Source organism: Oncorhynchus keta, chromosome 35 (genome assembly GCF_023373465.1).
Source record: "Oncorhynchus keta strain PuntledgeMale-10-30-2019 chromosome 35, Oket_V2, whole genome shotgun sequence".
Classification (NCBI taxonomy): domain Eukaryota; kingdom Metazoa; phylum Chordata; class Actinopteri; order Salmoniformes; family Salmonidae; genus Oncorhynchus; species Oncorhynchus keta.
In genome coordinates, this window is record NC_068455.1 from 14,532,671 (window position 1) to 14,549,716 (window position 17,046).

The window sequence follows — 17,046 nt, forward strand, 5'->3', positions numbered from 1 at the left end:
GTCTGGGACAGTTGTGGGATGCGATAGATCCCAAATTACTACAACCACTAGCATCAACAAAAACTTTTTTACGCAATGTGGCTGACGCAAACAGATCAGAACCATTAGCTTAAAATGTTAGGCTATTTCATCACATTATAAGCGCAGCAATGCACACATGTACAAATGTTCCATTAACCCGAAAACACCATTATCAAAAGTGACCGCACGTGCAATTATCCATGTAATTCTTTATTATTAAGGTGCATTTTATGGTGAAAATGATCTTCCCCAAACTTAAAACTCTCACGCTGCATACAGTATGCCAGTTAGGCTCTACACCCCTTGTAAAGAAGATTAATGTGCTTCATTTTAAGAAGTTATTTGGCCACTTTAGTTGTGATACAAACCTTTTTAAAACATATAGGCCTATGGATTACGCTACATGAGGTGTGAGACTATGATTAGAAAAAGTCACACAAAAAAAGGTATTATTTCTTATGCTGGGCATCATTCACAAGTGATAGGATAATATTGTCACCCATCACACTAGTCTTGATTTTAATCTTGTCTTTACATATACTAAATAATATATGTGTGAGATTAGTTTTGATTTAGAATTGACCATAATCACGTACCTGTATCGAAACAGGGACAGCTGGAAAAAATACATGTCATCTATGCACATAAATAGCCAATGGAGGATTTTTCCCCCTGTGGTTTATTTTCATGCCAGCCAGGTAGGCTATACTCCTGTTGTAAAGAGAAGCAATGTGCTTAACATCAGGAAAGTTGAGAAATAAAGATAGTAGGCCTAACCTATAGAAAGCTGATAGGATCCTCCTCTTTTTAATAGAGGCCATCACTCTGTTTTCTGCCACAATTGCATAGCCTATAGAAATGTGGCGCAACATGAGCTCATGGGCTCTCATGAAGTGTTTGATTAGATTTTCGAAAACTTTTGCATTGATGTCAGAATGATTAGAGGGACAATAGAGTGCTGTGAGTACCAGACAGTTATTACGTTTGGTAGGCTACTAAAGACCAGCAGCAGCATCAGAGCTCGGAGAATCCTAATTACCGTGATTAAACGGTCATGTGGAATTTGACTGCCTTCATGACTCGTGACCGCCGGTGTGGCGGGAATATGGTCATCGCAACAGCCTTAGCCATGACCACAATGTCTTCCATCTACGTCATCCTCCTCCAGCCCCTCTCTACCTCTGACCCTCTCCTCGGTCTCTCACCGTCCATGCCGTTGTGCTGCTCGTAGGTGCGTTTTCCCAGGATGGTGGGTGATCCGTTGTTGAGGATGTTAGGCGTCGACTTGATGGGTGTCAGGCTGCCCGTGGTTACGGTCTGGCCGCGCGGGAGGTCAGGTTTGGGTGGGCACGGGTGGGCCTCTGGCCATGGAGAGATGGAGGGGAGAGAGAGAGAGGAAGGGAGGGAGGGAGGGAGAAAGAGGAAGGAGAGAGGGAGAGAGAGATGTTTGAGTTTAATTAGCAAAGTTATGAATTTCAAATCAACACTGGCTAAAACAGACTATTATATTTAATATATGCCATTTAGCAGACTGAAAATTAGAGACTTCTCTATAGATGGGTGAGAATGAGATTCCCACCAAGATATCGGACCACTGACTCCAGAGGCTTCCTGTCAACCGGCTTCAACGGCAATGGCTTTTTGGGCTCGTCTGGCAACCGCAGTGCACCTGGAAAACACCACAGCACAGGGTTAGTTAGTATGTGTAGCTGTTACATAAGACCTTAAAAAAAAAAAATACAACAGAAAAGGAAAATGGCATTTCTTATTGGACAATTACAGTCCAGCTTAATGAACAGGACCCAGGTCTACTCTTAATAGGCCTTGATTTGACCTGTGTTGAGGGGGAGGTAGGAGTGGAGAGGGAAGGGAAGGTAAAGGTGGATTTTTTTTGTGGAGGATAGGGGTGGAGGATTCGACAATAGGGTGGAGGAGCGGAGGATAGGGGTGGAGGAGCGGAGGATAGCTGTGGAGGAGCAGAGGATAGGGGTGGAGGAGCAGAGGATAGGGGTGGAGGAGCAGAGGATAGGGGTGGAGGAGCAGAGGATAGGGGTGGAGGAGCCGAGGATAGGGGTGGAGGAGCAGAGGATAGGGGTGGAGGAGCAGAGGATAGGGGTGGAGGAGCCGAGGATAGGGGTGGAGGAGCAGAGGATAGGGGTGGAGGAGCAGAGGATAGGGGTGGAGGATAGGAGGATAGGGGTAGAGGAGTGGAGGATAGGGGTAGAGGAGTGGAGGATAGGGGTAGAGGAGCAGAGGATAGGAGTGGAGGAGCAGAGGATAGGAGTGGAGGAGCAGAGGATAGGAGTGGAGGATAGGAGTGGAGGAGCAGAGGATAGGGGTGGAGGAGCAGAGGATAGGGGTGGAGGAGCAGAGGATAGGGGTGGAGGAGCAGAGGATAGGAGTGGAGGAGCAGAGGATAGGGGTGGAGGAGCAGAGGATAGGGGTGGAGGAGCAGAGGATAGGGGTGGAGGAGCCGAGGATAGGGGTGGAGGAGCAGAGGATAGGGGTGGAGGAGCAGAGGATAGGGGTGGAGGATAGGAGGATAGGGGTAGAGGAGTGGAGGATAGGGGTAGAGGAGTGGAGGATAGGGGTAGAGGAGTGGAGGATAGGGGTAGAGGAGCAGAGGATAGGAGTGGAGGAGCAGAGGATAGGAGTGGAGGAGCAGAGGATAGGAGTGGAGGATAGGAGTGGAGGATAGGAGTGGAGGAGCAGAGGATAGGAGTGGAGGATAGGAGTGGAGGATAGGAGAGGAGGAGCAGAGGATATGAGTGGAGGAGCAGAGGATAGGAGTGGAGGATAGGAGTGGAGGATAGGAGCAGAGGATAGGAGTGGAGGATAGGAGTGGAGGAGCAGAGGATAGGAGTGGAGGATAGGAGTGGAGGATAGGAGTGGAGGATAGGAGTGGAGGATAGGAGTGGAGGAGCAGAGGATAGGAGTGGAGGATAGGAGTGGAGGAGCGGAGGATAGCAGTGGAGGAGCAGAGGATAGGAGTGGAGGATAGGAGTGGAGGATAGGAGTGGAGGATAGGAGTGGAGGAGCAGAGGATAGGAGTGGAGGATAGGATGGAGGAGCAGAGGATAGGAGTGGAGGATAGGAGTGGAGGAGCAGAGGATAGGAGTGGAGGATAGGAGTGGAGGAGCGGAGGATAGCAGTGGAGGAGCAGAGGATAGGAGTGGAGGATAGGGGTGGAGGAGCGGAGGACAGGAGTGGAGGATAGGGGTGGAGGAGCGGAGGATAGGAGTGGAGGATAGCAGTGGAGGAGCAGAGGATAGGAGTGGAGGATAGGGGTGGAGGAGCAGAGGACAGGAGTGGAGGATAGGAGTGGAGGATAGGGGTGGAGGAGCGGAGGACAGGAGTGGAGGATAGGAATGGAGGATAGGGGTGGAGGAGCAGAGGATAGGAGTGGAGGATAGGAGTGGAGGATAGGAGTGGAGGATAGGGGTGGAGGATAGGGTGGAGGATAGGGGAGGATAGGAGTGGAGGATAGGGGTGGAGGATAGGAGTGGAGGATAGGGGTGGAGGAGCGGAGGATAGGAGTGGAGGATAGGAGTGGAGGATAGGGGTGGAGGATAGGGGTGGAGGATAGGAGTGGAGGATAGGGGTGGAGGATAGGGGTGGAGGATAGGGAGGAGGAGTGGAGGATAGGAGTGGAGGATAGGAGCGGAGGATAGGAGCGGAGGATAGGAGTGGAGGATAGGAGTGGAGGATAGGAGTGGAGGATAGGAGCGGAGGATAGGAGTGGAGGATAGGAGTGGAGGAGCGGAGGATAGGAGTGGAGGAGCGGAGGATAGGAGTGGAGGATAGGAGTGGAGGAGCAGAGGATAGGAGTGGAGGATAGGGGTGGAGGTAGAGGTGTAGTATGTTACTCACATTCCTGTTTGATTTGGGCTGTGTTGAGGGGGAGGTAGGGGTGCCTGGCGAGGAAGCGTGGTCTGATGATGTCCTGACAGACGCGTCGGGCGGCGCGCGTCACCTGAGTGGTCATCAGGTAGAAGGCCTGTTTCGTCTTTACAGCAAACTTGGGGCTCCCGCTGTGACGCATTGGAACCCCGTGGGGAGACTGGATAGGAGGGGATGGGGGTGGGAGAGAGAAGCCAGAGAGACAGAGTGAGAGGGAGGGGGGTGGGAGAGAGAAGCCAGAGAGACAGAGTGAGAGGGAGGGGGTGGGAGAGAGAAGCCAGAGAGACAGAGTGAGAGGGAGGGGATGGGGTGTGGGAGAGAGAAGCCAGAGAGACAGAGTGAGAGTGAGGGGAGGGGTGTGGGAGAGAGAAGCCAGAGAGACAGAGTGAGAGGGAGGGGAGGGGTGTGGGAGAGAGAAGCCAGAGAGACAGAGTGAGAGGGAGGGGAGGGGTGGGAGAGAGAAGCCAGAGAGACAGAGTGAGAGGGAGGGGATGGGGTGTGGGAGAGAGAAGCCAGAGAGACAGAGTGAGAGGGAGGGGAGGGGTGTGGGAGAGAGAAGCCAGAGAGACAGAGTGAGAGGGAGGGGATGGGGTGTGGGAGAGAGAAGCCAGAGAGACAGAGTGAGAGTGAGGGGAGGGGTGTGGGAGAGAGAAGCCAGAGAGACAGAGTGAGAGGGAGGGGAGGGGTGTGGGAGAGAGAAGCCAGAGAGACAGAGTGAGAGGGAGGGAGGGGGGGGGGTGGGAGAGAGAAGCCAGAGAGACAGAGAGAGAGGGAGGGGATGGGGGGTGGGAGAGAGAAGCCAGAGAGACAGAGTGAGAGGGAGGGGATGGGGTGTGGGAGAGAGAGACAGAGAGAGACAGAGTGAGAGTGAGGGAGGGGTGTGGGAGAGAGAAGCCAGAGAGACAGAGTGAGAGGAGGGGATGGGGTGTGGGAGAGAGAAGCCAGAGAGACAGAGTGAGAGTGAGGGGAGGGGTGTGGGAGAGAGAAGCCAGAGAGACAGAGTGAGAGGAGGGGAGGGTGTGGGAGAGAGAAGCCAGAGAGACAGAGTGAGAGGGAGGAGGGGGTGGGAGAGAGAAGCCAGAGAGACAGAGTGAGAGGGAGGGGATGGGGTGTGGGAGAGAGAAGCCAGAGAGACAGAGTGAGAGGGAGGGGAGGGGAGTGGGAGAGAAGCCAGAGAGACGGAGTGAGAGGAAGGGGAGGGGGTGGGAGAGAGAAGCCAGAGAGACAGAGTGAGAGCGAGGGGAGGGGGTGGGAGAGAGAAGCCAGAGAGACAGAGTGAGAGTGAGGGGAGGGGGTGGGAGAGAGAAGCCAGAGAGACAGAGTGAGAGGGAGGGGAGGGGGTGGGAGAGAGAAGCCAGAGAGACAGAGTGAGAGGAGGAGGGGGGTGGGAGAGAGAAGCCAGAGAGACAGAGTGAGCGGGAGGGGATGGGGTGTGGAGAGAGAAGCCAGAGAGACAGAGTGAGAGGGAGGGGAGGGGGTGGGAGAGAGAAGCCAGAGAGACGGAGTGAGAGGGAGGAGGGGGGTGGGAGAGAGAAGCCAGAGAGACAGAGTGAGAGCGAGGGAGGGGGTGGGAGAGAGAAGCCAGAGAGACAGAGTGAGAGTGAGGGAGGGGTGGGAGAGAGAAGCCAGAGAGACAGAGTGAGAGTGAGGGGAGGGGGTGGGAGAGAGAAGCCAGAGAGACAGAGTGAGAGGGAGGGGAGGGGGTGGGAGAGAGAAGCCAGAGAGACAGAGTGAGCGGGAGGGGATGGGGTGTGGGAGAGAGAAGCCAGAGAGACAGAGTGAGAGGGAGGGGAGGGGGGTGGGAGAGAGAAGCCAGAGAGACGGAGTGAGAGGGAGGGGATGGGGTGGGAGAGAGAAGCCAGAGAGACAGAGTGAGAGTGAGGGGAGGGGGTGGGAGAGAGAAGCCAGAGAGACAGAGTGAGAGTGAGGGGAGGGGGTGGGAGAGAGAAGCCAGAGAGACAGAGTGAGAGTGAGGGGAGGGGTGGGAGAGAGAAGCCAGAGAGACAGAGTGAGAGGGAGGGGAGGGGTGTGGGAGAGAGAAGCCAGAGAGACAGAGTGAGAGGGAGGGGAGGGGGGTGGGAGAGAGAAGCCAGAGAGACAGAGTGAGAGGGAGGGGATGGGGTGTGGGAGAGAGAAGCCAGAGAGACAGAGTGAGAAGGAGGGGATGGGGTGTGGGAGAGAGAAGCCAGAGAGACAGAGTGAGAGGGAGGGGATGGGGTGTGGGAGAGAGAAGCCAGAGAGACAGAGTGAGAGTGAGGGGATGGGGTGTGGGAGAGAGAAGCCAGAGAGACAGAGTGAGAGGGAGGGGATGGGGTGTGGGAGAGAGAAGCCAGAGAGACAGAGTGAGAGGGAGGGGAGGGGTGTGGGAGAGAGAAGCCAGAGAGACAGAGAGAGAGGGAGGGGGGGGGGTGGGGTGGGAGAGAGAAGCCAGAGAGACAGAGTGAGGGGATGGGGTGTGGGAGAGAGAAGCCAGAGAGACAGAGTGAGAGGGAGGGGATGGGGTGTGGGAGAGAGAAGCCAGAGAGACAGAGTGAGAGTGAGGGGAGGGTGTGGGAGAGAGAAGCCAGAGAGACAGAGTGAGAGTGAGGGGAGGGGTGTGGGAGAGAAGCCAGAGAGACAGAGTGAGAGGGAGGGGATGGGGTGTGGGAGAGAGAAGCCAGAGAGACAGAGTGAGAGTGAGGGGAGGGGTGGGAGAGAGAAGCCAGAGAGACAGAGTGAGAGGGAGGGGAGGGGTGTGGGAGAGAGAAGCCAGAGAGACAGAGTGAGAGGGAGGGGAGGGGTGGGAGAGAGAAGCCAGAGAGACAGAGTGAGTGTGAGGGAGGGGGTGGGAGAGAGAAGCCAGAGAGACAGAGTGAGAGGGAGGGAGGGGGTGGGAGAGAGAAGCCAGAGTGAGAGGGAGGGGAGGGGGTGGGAGAGAGAAGCCAGAGTGAGAGGGAGGGGAGGGGGGTGGGAGAGAGAAGCCAGAGAGACAGAGTGAGAGGGAGGGGATGGGGTGTGGGAGAGAGAAGCCAGAGAGACAGAGTGAGAGTGAGAGGGAGAAGAGAGAGTTAGAGAATGGACAATCAGACAAGAGGAGTCCAACACAAAGAGTTGTAGGTTGACATTAAGGAGGGCCAGGAGTTTCTCCTGCTCAGTTTATATTACTTGGGAAAACCTTCTCATCCTAATCATGATCTCAGTTTGTGTTGTTTAGACGTTGTTTACCATGTTGTTGCGGTTGGGTCCAGGCCTCTCTCCTTCCAGTCTTGTTGGCATCTTCAGTCCTCCATACTTCTTCCAGTAGGTCCAGCAGGAGGCACACAGACGACACTGCATGTTGGGGGGACCCCACGAGTACCACTGATACGAACTGATGGCTACACACACAGAGAGAGACAGAGACACATGGGGACGGACACACACACACACACACAGACAGACACATACGCAGAGACACGTGCACACACACACAGAGTTAGTGACATTCTTTAATCATTTAAGACTGAATTAATTAACACTAAAATAGCTCTGACTAGATTACACTGAGCTCACTCACCCGCTCGCTCTCACGCACTCTCTCTAACTCACTCCATTGTTAAAGGAGAGCCATAGAGGCAATGGTTTGGAGCCTTACTACAGTATGGAATGAATCACTCATTTCCATGCGGTCTAAATGAAGCAAAAACACTGAGTGTGGGTGGAGGGGAGTGGTACTCACTGTAGCAGCTCTCACAAGCACGGCCCAGTCCTGGGGTCTGTCCTGGGGGCACTGGTAGCACCCCGGGGACACCCCCAGCTCCGACTGTGGCTCCAGCTGCAGCCCCGGAGCCGTTCACTAGGCCTCCCACAATGCCAGGCTTCACACTGTTAGCACTCAGCTGGTTAGGGTTGGGTTTGTTGCTATGAGGAAGTGGGCAGAGGATCAGAGTCTCAGAAATGCAACATACTGCAGCCAGTCACATTTTGCTCCCTGTAAAGTATAAGCATTATGGTGGAAGCTCCACCACTACATGGCTTATGCCCATACAGAGCCTTCCGATCTGCAGACTTCATAAGAGTTAACGTTGGGGGTTTGGGAAGAGCTCATTAGGACCTGTTGTCTCAGTCTGTAGATACTCACTAGTTGGGGATGTAGACTTGCTTCAACTTGCTCTCTGCCTCTGCTGCTTTTAACCGTTTCTGCTGTACGTATCTGTCTGTGGTCTTCCACATGTAGTAATACTCTATGATACTGGTCAGGGACTTCCAGGGCAGCTGCAGGGGAAAACAAGAGAGACAACATTCTCAGCATAACATCTTCATCATCATGCTTTAAAAAGGCACCACCTTTTGTATTTTCTCTACATTTTTTCTATTCAATACAATCTTTGTAAAGTGATATTTTACAGTTGATATATGATATTTTACAGTTTTACAGTCTCTTTAAAAAGTTTCAAAGAGGTAACTGAATTGTCAGAATACCAGAGCTGGCAGGACCCACCCCTAATGGCAGCACGTGGTTTGCTGTGACTGTGGGCTTGGGTAGAACAGAGAACTACACTGACTGTAACTGACCACCAGGTGGCAGAGTGAGACACAGTGTAAAGACAGCAGAACCCTAATGTATTTCTTCCTCTCAGGGTAACAGCAGCATAGATACTGTATGGCTGTATATTGCTCAGCCAGTTGTATCTATCTCTATGGCTGAGAGAAATACACTACATGACCAAAAGTATGTGAACACCTGCTCGTCAAACATCTAATTCCCGAGTGGAGCAGCGGTCTAAGGCACTGCATCTCAGTGCCAGAGGCATCACTGCAATCCCTGGTTTGAATCCAGGCTGTATCACATCTGGCCGTGATTGGGAATCCCATAGGGCGGCGCACAATTGGCCCAGCATTGTCCGCATTTGGCCAGGGTAGGCCGTCATTGTAAATAAGAATTTGTTCCTAACTGATTTGCCTATTTAAATAAAAAATGTAATCCTAAATCATGGGCATTAATATGAAGTTGCTCCCCCTTCGATTCAATAACAGCCTCCACTCTTCTGGGAAGGCTTTCCACTAGATGTTGGAACAATGCTGCAGGGACTTGCTTCCATCAGCCACAAGAGCATTAGTGAGGTCGGGCACTGATGTTGGGCGATTAGACCTGGCTCACAGTCGGCGCTCCAATTCATCCCAAAGGTGTTCGATGGGGTTGAAGAATGTTCTTCCACACTGATCTCGACCAACCATTTCTGTGTGGATCTCGCTTTGTGCACAGGGGCATTGTCATGCTGAAACAGGAAAGGGCCTTCCCAAACTTTTGCCACAAAGTTCGAAGCACAGAATTGTCTAGAATGTCATTGTATGCTGTAGCGTTAAGATTTCCCTTCCCTGAAACAAAGGGGCCTAGTCTGAACCATGGAAAAAAAAGACTATTATTCCTCCACCAAACTTCACAGTTGGCACTATGCATTTGGGCAGGTAGCGTTCTCCTGGCATTCGCCAAACCCAGATTGGTCCGTTGGACTGCAAAATGGTGAAGCGCGATTCATCACTCCAGAGAACGCGTTTCAACTGTTCCAGAGTCCAATAGCAGCAAGCTTTACACCACTCCAGACGACGCTTGGCATTGCTCATGGTCATCTTAGGCTTGTGTGCGGCTGCTCAGCCATGGAAACCCATTCCATGAAGCTCCCGACGAACAGTTCTTGTGCTGACGTTGCTTCCAGAGGAACTCGGCAGTGAGTGTTGCAACAAAGGAGATCATGTTTTTTACACACTACGCACTTCAGAACTTGGTGGCCCCATTCTGTGAGCTTGTGTGGCCTACCACTTCGCAGCTCAAATCAAATCAAATTTTATTTGTCAAATCAAATTTTATTTGTCACATACACATGGTTAGCAGATGATAATGCGAGTGTAGCGAAATGCTTGTGCTTCTAGTTCCGACAATTCAGTAATAACCAACAAGTAATCTAACTAACAATTCCTAAACTACTGTCTTATACACAGTGTAGTGGGATAAAGAATATGTACATGAGGATATATGAATGAGTGATGGTACAGAGCAGCATAGGCAAGATACAGTAGATGGTATCGAGTACAGTATATACATATGAGATGAGTATGTAAACAAAGTGGCATAGTTAAAGTGGCTAGTGATACATGTATTACATAAGGATGCAGTCGATGATATAGAGTACAGTATATAATATATGCCATTTAGCAGACGCTTTTATCCAAAGCGACTTACAGTCATGTGTGCATACATTCTACGTATGGGTGGTCCCGCGATAGACAAGCGCCATGCTCTACCAACTGAGCTACAGAAGGACGTATATACGTATGCATATGAGATGAATAATGTAGGGTAAGTAACATTATATAAGGTATCATTGTTTAAAGTGGCTAGTGATATATTTACATCATTTCCCATCAATTCCCATTATTAAAGTGGCTGGAGTTGAGTCAGTGTCAGTGTGTTGGCAGCAGCCACTCAATGTTAGTGGTGGCTGTTTAACAGTCTGATGGCCTTGAGATAGAAGCTGTTTTTCAGTCTCTCGGTCCCAGCTTTGATGCACCTGTACTGACCCCGCCTTCTGGATGATAGCGGGATGAACAGGCAGTGGCTCGGGTGGTTGATGTCCTTGATGATCTTTATGGCCTTCCTGTAACATCGGGTGGTGTAGGTGTCCTGGAGGGCAGGTAGTTTGCCCCCGGTGATGCGTTGTGCAGACCTCACTACCCTCTGGAGAGCCTTACGGTTCAGGGCGGAGCAGTTGCCGTACCAGGCGGTGATACAGCCCGCCAGGATGCTCTCGATTGTGCATCTGTAGGAGTTTGTGAGTGCTTTTGGAGACAAGCCAAATTTCTTCAGCCTCCTGAGGTTGAAGAGGCGCTGCTGCGCCTTCTTCACGATGCTGTCTGTGTGAGTGGACCAATTCAGTTTGTCTGTGATGTGTATGCCGAGGAACTTAAAACTTGCTACCCTCTCCACTACTGTTCCATCGATGTGGATAGGGGGGTGTTCCCTCTGCTGTTTCCTGAAGTCCACAATCATCTCCTTAGTTTTGTTGACGTTGAGTGTGCGGTTATTTTCCTGACACCACACTCCGAGGGCCCTCACCTCTTCCCTGTAGGCCGTCTCGTCGTTGTTGGTAATCAAGCCTACCACTGTTGTGTCGTCCGCAAACTTGATGATTGAGTTGGAGGCGTGCGTGGCCACGCAGTCGTGGGTGAACAGGGAGTACAGGAGAGGGCTCAGAACGCACCCTTGTGGGGCCCCAGTGTTGAGGATCAGCGGGGAGATGTTGTTACCTACCCTCACCACCTGGGAGCGGCCCGTCAGGAAGTCCAGTACCCAGTTGCACAGGGCGGGGTCGAGACCCAGGGTCTCGAGCTTGATGACGAGCTTGGAGGGCACTATGGTGTTGAATGCCGAGCTGTAGTCGATGAACAGCATTCTCACATAGGTATTCCTCTTGTCCAGATGGGTTAGGGCAGTGTGCAGTGTGGTTGAGATTGCATCGTCTGTGAACCTATTTGGGCGGTAAGCAAGTTGGAGTGGGTCTAGGGTGTCAGGTAGGGTGGAGGTGATATGGTCCTTGACTAGTCTCTCAAAGCAATTCATGATGACGGAAGTGAGTGCTACGGGGCGGTAGTCGTTTAGCTCAGTTACCTTAGCTTTCTTGGGAACAGGAACAATGGTGGCCCTCTTGAAGCATGTGGGAACAGCAGACTGGTATAGGGATTGATTGAATATGTCCGTAAACACACCGGCCAGCTGGTCTGCGCATGCTCTGAGGGCGCGGCTGGGGATGCCGTCTGGGCCTGCAGCCTTGCGAGGGTTAACACGTTTAAATGTCTTACTCACCTCGGCTGCAGTGAAGGAGAGACCGCATGTTTTCGTTGCAGGCCGTGTCAGTGGCACTGTATTGTCCTCAAAGCGGGCAAAAAAGTTATTTAGTCTGCCTGGGAGCAAGACATCCTGGTCCGTGACTGGGCTGGATTTCTTCCTGTAGTCCGTGATTGACTGTAGACCCTGCCACATGCCTCTTGTGTCTGAGCCGTTGAATTGAGATTCTACTTTGTCTCTGTACTGACGCTTAGCTTGTTTGATAGCCTTGCGGAAGGAATAGCTGCACTGTTTGTATTCGGTCATGTTACCAGACAACTGAGCCATTGTTGATCCTAGACGTTTTCACTTCACAATAACAGCACTTACAGTTGACCAGGGCAGCTCAAGCAGGGCTGAAATTTTCCGAACTGACTTTAAAATGTGGCACCCTATGACAGTGCCACGTTGAAGGTCACTGAGCTCTTCTGTAAGGCCATTCTACTGCCAATGTTTTTCTACGGAGATTGCATGACTGTGTGCTTGATTTTATACACCTGCTAGCAACGGCTGTGTCTGAAATAGTCGAATCCACTCATTTGAATGGGTGTCCACATACATTTGTATATATAGTGCATCTCTATGGCTGAGAGAGATATGACCATACAGTATCTATCTCTATGGCTGAGAGAGATATGACCATACAGTATCTATCTCTATGGCTGAGAGAGATATGACCATACAGTATCTATCTCTACGGCTGAGCCAGGTGTCTGGCAGAGAGCCAAGGGCTGGTCACACGCAATTCACATGATAGCGACCTGTGTTCCATGGCTTCTCCACAGACAAAGGAATTCTCCGATTGGAATGTTATTGAAGATTTATGATAAAAACATCCTAAAGATTGATTCTATACTTAGATTGAAATGTTTCTAAGACCTGTAATATAACTTTTTGAAGTTTTTGTCCAACGTTATGCTCGACCTGCATGAGCGTTTAGATTTGTATACCTAAGTCCTAACAAAAGTAGCTACTTGGAAATAAATAATGGACATTATCGAACAAATCAAGCATTTATTGTGGAACTAGGATTCCTGGGAGTGCATTCTGATGAAGATCATTAAAGTTAAAAGAATATTTATAATGTTATTTCTGATTTCTGTTGAATCCAACATGGCGGATATTTATTTTTCTGAGCGCCATCTCAGATTATTGCATGGTTTGCTTTTTCCGTCAAGTTTTTTTAAAAATCTGACACAGCAGTTGCATTAAGGAGAGGTGTATCTATAATTCCATGTGTATTTTCATCTACATTTATGATGAGTATTTCTGTTGAATTGATGTGGCTATGCAAAATCACTGGATGTTTTTGAAACTAGTGAACGTAACACGCCAATGTAAACTCAGATTTTTTTTATATAAATATGAACTTTATCAAACAAAACATACATGTATTGTGTAACATGAAGTCCTTTGAGTGTCATCTGATGAAGATCATCAAAGGTTAGTGATTCATTTTATCTCTATTTGTGCTCCTCTCTTTGACTGGAAAAATGGCTGTGTTTTTCTGTGAGTTGGTGGTCACCTAACATAATAGTTTGTGGTGCTTTCGCTGTAAAGCCTATTTGAAATCAGACACTGTGGTGGGATTAACAACAAGATTACCTTTAAAACGGTGTAAGATACATGTATGTTTGAGGAATTTTAATTATGAGATTTCTGTTGTTTTGAATTTGGCGCCCTGCACTTTCACTGGCTGTTGTCATATCGATCCCGTTAACGGGATTGCAGCCATAAGAAGTTTTAATCCATTTTAGAATAAGGCTGTAACGTAACAAAATTTAGAAAAAGTCAAGCGGTTTGAATACTTTCTGAATGCACTATATAGCCATACCGTATCTATCTATATGGCTGAGAGAGATATAGCCATACACTATTTATATCTATGGCTGAGAGAGATATAGCCATACACTATCTATATCTATGGCTGAGAGAAATATAACCAAACTCTCTATATCTACGGCTGAGAGAGATATACACAAACTATCTATACCTGTTGTTGAGAGAAATATCACCATACAGTATATATTTATATGGCTGAGAGAGAGATATAGCCATACAGTTTCTACAGTCGTGGCCAAACATTTTGAGAATGACACAAATATACATTTTCACAAAGTCTGCTCCCTCAGTTTGTATGATGGCAATTTGCATATACTCCAGAATATTATGAAGAGTGATCAGATGAATTGCAAAGTCCCTCTTTGCCATGCAAATGAACTGAATCCCCCAAAAACATTTCCACTGCATTTCAGCCCTGCCACAAAAAGACCAGCTGACATCATGTCAGTGATTCTCTCATTAACACAGGTGTGAGTGTTGACGAGGACAAGACTGGAGATCACTGTCATGCTGATTGAGTTCGAATAACAGACTGGAAGCTTCAAAAGGAGGATGGTGCTTGGAATCATTGTTCTTCCTCTGTCAGCCATGGTTACCTGCAAGGAAACATGTGCCGTCATCATTGCTTTGCACTTTCCCTGATGAATCCCATTTCTGATTGTTTGGGGCATCCGGAAAAAAGCGTGACCATCAGTCCTGTGTCATGCCAACAGTAAAGCATCCTGAGACCATTCACGTGTGGGGTTGCATCTCAGCCAAGGGAGTGGGCTCACTCACAATTTTGCCTAAGAATAAAGAATGGTACCAACACATCCTCCGAGAGCAACTTTCTCCCGACTATCCAGGAACAGTTTGCTGACGAACAATGCCTTTTCCAGCATGATGGAGCACCTTGCCATAAGGCAAAATTCATAACTAAGTGCCTCGGGGAACAAAACATAGATATTTTGGGTCCATGGCCAGAAACTCCCCAGACCTTAATCCCATTGAGAACTTGTGGTCAATCCTCAAGAGGCAGGTGGACAAACAAAAACCCACAAATTCTGACAAACTCCAAGCATTGATTATGCAAGAATGGGCTGCCATCAGTCAGGATGTGGCCCAGAAGTTAATTGACCCCATGCCAGGGCGGATTGCAGAGGTCTTGAAAAAGAAGGGTCAGCACTGCAAATATTGACTCTTTGCATCAACTTCATGTAATTGTCAATAAAAGCCTTTGACACTTATAAAATGCTTGTAATTATACTTCAGTATTCCATAGTAACATCTGACAAAAATATCTAAAGACACTGAAGCAGCAAACTTTGTGAAAATTAATATTTGTTTCATTCTCAAAACTTTTGGCCACGACTGTATAGTTGAATTCGGAAGTTTACATACACTTAGGTTGGAGTCTTTAAAACTCATTTTTCAACCACTCCACAAATTTCTTGTTAACAAACTATAGTTTTGGCAAGTCGGTTTGGACATCTACTTTGTGCGTGACACAAGTAATTTTTCCAACAACCGTTTACAGACAGATTATTTAACTTACAATGCTTCTGATAGGCTAACTGACATTGTTTGAGTCAATTGGATGTGTACCTGTGGATGTATTTCAAGGCCTACCTTCAAACTCAGTGCCTCTTTGCTTGACATCATTGGAAAAGCAAAAGAAAATCAGATTTTTTTTTGTAGACCTCCACAAGTCTGGTTCATCCTTGGGAGCAATTTCCAAACGCCTGAAGGGACCACGTTCATCTGTACAAGCAATAGTATGCAAGTATAAACACCATGGGACCACACAGCCGTCATACTGCTCAGGAAGGAGACGCGTTCTGTCTCTTAGAGATGGATGTACTTTGGTGCGAAAAGTGCAAATCCCAGAACAGCAGCAAAAGACCTTGTGAAGATGCTGGAGGAAACAGGTGCAAAGTATCTATATCCACAGTAAAATTTGTCCTATATCGACATAACCTGAAAGGCCGCTCAGTAAGGAAGAAGACACTGTTCAAAAACCTCCATAAAATAGCCAGTCTACAGTTTGCAACCGCCCATGGGGATAAAGATCATACTTTTTGGAGAAATGTCCTCTGGTCTGATGAAACAAAAATAGGACTGTTTGGCCATAATGACCATTGTTATGTTTGGAGGAAAAAGGGGGAGGCTTGCAAGCTGAAGAACACCATCCCAACCGTGAAGCACGGGGGTGGCAGTATCATGTTGTGGGGGTGCTTTGCTGCAGGAGGGACTGGTGCACTTCACAAAATAGATGGCATCATGAGGGAAAGAACAATTATGTGGATATATTGAAGCAACATCTCAAGACATCAGTCAGGAAGTTAAAGCTTGGTCACAAATGACTCTTCCAAATGGACAATAACCCCAAACATACTTTCAAAGTGTGTGGCAAAATGGCTTAAGGACAACAAAGTCAAGGTATTGGAGTGGCCATCACAATGCCCTGACCTCAATCCTGTAGGAAATTTGTGGGCAGAACTGAAAAAGCGTGTGCAAGCAAGGAGGCCTACAACCTGACTCAGTTACACCAGCTCTGTCATGAGGAATGGGCCAAAATTCACCCAACCTATTGTGAGAAGCTTGTGGAAGGTTACCCGAACCGTTTAACCCAAGTTAAACAATTTAAAGGCAATGTTACCAAATACTAATTGAGTGTATGTAAACTTCTGACCCACTGGGAATGTGGTGAAAGAAATAAAAGCTGAAATAAATCATTCTCTACTATTATTCTGACATTTCACATTCTTAAAATAAAGTGGTGATCTTAACAGACCTAAGACAGGGAATTTTTACTAGGATTTAAAAGTCAAGAATTGTGAAAAACTGAGTTTAAATGTATTTGGCTAAGGTGTATGTAAACTTCCGACTTCAACTGTATCTATGGCTGAGAGAAATATAGCCATACACTATTTATATCTATGGCTGAGAGAAATATAGCCATACACTATTTATATCTATGGCTGAGGGAAATATAGCCATACACTATTTATATCTATGGCTGAGAGAAATATAGCCATACACAATTTATATCTATGGCTGGAGTAGACATGCAGTATTATCTTTTCTGCTCTCAATAGATGCCTGCCTGATCATCTCGGAGTTGAGTCTCACCAATTATTATGAGCCTTTAACAGTTCCTCTCAGTCTAAGCATCGTTTCCTTTACATTTGTGAGAGTAGTTCTAGAAATAAATAATGCAATCTGATTGGTCCCTAGTGGTGGACCAGGCTGGCAAGCTGTAGCCCGACAATTCCCCTGACGATTTGGTGATATGCACATCAGAGTTTCCTTGTGGAGGGTAGTCCAAGCCAAGGCAGCAGAACCGTACCTATCTGTCTGTCTGTCTGAAACCTGTCTGTCTGCCCATTGTCCGTCTGTACTCACAAAGTCCTGTTGTATGTCTGTCTGCCCGTTGTCCGTCTGTACTCACAAAGTCCTGTTGT

General features: G+C 48.6%; 1 protein-coding gene across 1 annotated transcript in view; it reads right to left on the reverse strand.

Annotated features, from left to right (window-relative positions):
* Nucleotides 1-17,046, reverse strand: part of LOC118374565 (metastasis-associated protein MTA1-like) — a 97,014-nt gene that overhangs the window by 11,539 nt on the left and 68,429 nt on the right. Inside the window, exons 11-16 of the mRNA XM_052496614.1 lie at nt 8,021-8,154; nt 7,619-7,800; nt 7,126-7,277; nt 3,892-4,081; nt 1,601-1,690; nt 1,227-1,382 (exon numbers count right to left, since the gene is read on the reverse strand). Coding sequence (XP_052352574.1) covers nt 1,227-1,382; nt 1,601-1,690; nt 3,892-4,081; nt 7,126-7,277; nt 7,619-7,800; nt 8,021-8,154 — 904 coding nt within the window. The remainder of the gene's footprint in view (nt 1-1,226; nt 1,383-1,600; nt 1,691-3,891; nt 4,082-7,125; nt 7,278-7,618; nt 7,801-8,020; nt 8,155-17,046) is intronic.